This window comes from Ipomoea triloba, chromosome 15 (assembly GCF_003576645.1).
Source record: "Ipomoea triloba cultivar NCNSP0323 chromosome 15, ASM357664v1".
NCBI classification, from domain to species: Eukaryota; Viridiplantae; Streptophyta; class Magnoliopsida; order Solanales; family Convolvulaceae; genus Ipomoea; species Ipomoea triloba.
The window spans coordinates 7652048-7653829 of NC_044930.1; the positions used below are offsets into that span (position 1 = coordinate 7652048).

A 1782-nucleotide genomic window follows, 5' to 3' on the forward strand; every position below is an offset into this window, starting at 1 on the left:
CTCATGCCTTTTACTTTTGGGAAAAGGGAAATTTCACTCAATGCTCACAGAAAGCTCTCCTTTTGCCCCATGTTCTATTATATGATTATTCAATTCCTAGCTTCGCTTAACCTTATCTTTCTGAAATTAGGGGTTGCACACTCCCACTTCAAGAGATCCTTAACTAAGGTCTTTACAAAATAAGAGGTGAATACCACACAAGCATACAATTTTTCAAATTTTTAAAGGTCAAGGTAGGGGTACTTCCAAGGTTATTCAAAGAGTAAACTTTTTGGCACAGATTTAGCATTCTCCAAAGATAGAATGAATAACAACACATACTTGTGGCTTGATTATCTTTCAAACAAATGAGATATAGCTTTTAATTAAGATTTTCATTTCAAGCACAACTCTTTCCACACTTTAGACCAAACATCGTCCTCGATGTTGACTTAGAATGTAAAATAGAGAAACAACAAAACATGCATTTTTCCACACTTTAAAATGAAAACATGAGGTTCACATAATAGATAAACAAGGGATAAGAGGTAGATGACCTAGTAAGCATCCCAAGTCATGTTGCTCATAATGCTTGGATAGATGATTCTCATGTTCTTGCGACGAGATCTGCATGGAAATGTAGAATCTACAAAAATAGGGAATTTCAACTTTAAGGGTTATTTAATAGAGTAAGTAACGGGTTGCCTCCCGGTCAGCGCTACGTTTAACGTCTTTAGCCCGACGAAAATGTCATGAAGATTGTGCTACTCATCCTCCCAGGGTACTAGCCTGCAACACTGGACTGTCCCTTGCGCATTTTCCATTCCATAGTATTTCTTGACTTGGTGGCCGTTTACTTTAAAAGATCCTTTTTCTGGATGCGTGATCTCCAAAGTTCCGTAAGGAAATACCTTTGTAATAATATAAGGCCCCGTCCATCGTGATTTAAGTTTTCCAGGAAACAGTCGCAGTCTGGAATTGAATAACAACACTTTATCTCTTTCAATGAATTCTTTGTTTTTCCTGATATGCATGTCGTGGTAAAACTTGGATCGTTCCTTGTAAGATCTGGATGTCTCATAGGCCAGCAAACGCCATTCTTCCAATTCATTTAGTTGAAATATTCGCTCCTGTCCTGCTATGAATAGATCTTCATTTAATTTTTTAATGGCCCAATACGCCTTATGCTCGATTTCAACTGGAAGATGACATGCTTTGCCATATACCAATCTGTATGGAGTAGTTCCTATCGGTGTCTTATAAGCAGTCCGAAAGGCCCACAATGCATCGTTAAGCTTGTCAGCACAATCCCTCCTATGCCGCGCCACTGTCTTTTCCAATATGGCCTTGATATCTCTATTTGCATTCTCAACTTCCCGGTGGTCTGAGGATGATACGGGATTCCTCCCCGATGTTGTATGCCTTGCTTTTGAAGTAATCTCCACATGGGTACATTCCGGAAGTGTGTCCCCCTATCGCTAATTACAATCCGTGGTACTCCAAATCTTGTGAACAATTTCTTTAGAAATCTTGTCACACTTCTTGCATCATTGTTCTGAAGTGCTTCTGCTTCAACCCATTTGGAGACATAATCCATTGCGATAAGGATATATTTGAAACCTTTGGAATCCGGAAATGGTCCTGCAAAGTCTAGTCCCCATATATCAAAAATTTCGCATGCCAGTATGTAGTTTTGCGGCATCTCGTCTCTTCCAGTGATGTTCCCAGTTCGTTGACATTTATCGCAATTTTTCACGCAAATTTGAGCGTCCCTAAATATTGAGGGCCAATAGAATCCTGCTT

At 39.4% G+C, this 1782-nt stretch overlaps 1 protein-coding gene across 1 annotated transcript; it reads right to left on the reverse strand.

Moving 5' to 3' along the window:
- Nucleotides 1-1225: 1225 nt before the first annotated feature.
- LOC116005635 (uncharacterized protein K02A2.6-like) lies at nucleotides 1226-1576 on the reverse strand. Its single transcript, XM_031245880.1, has one exon. The coding sequence runs from the start codon at nucleotides 1574-1576 to the stop codon at nucleotides 1226-1228; it is 351 nt and encodes a 116-aa protein (XP_031101740.1).
- Between the last annotated feature and the right edge of the window lie 206 nt (nucleotides 1577-1782).

Coding starts and splice junctions, on each gene's coding strand:
- LOC116005635 (XM_031245880.1), bottom strand. CDS start 1,576: ATGGATTATGTCTCCAAATGGGTTGAAGCAGAAGCACTTCAGAACAAT.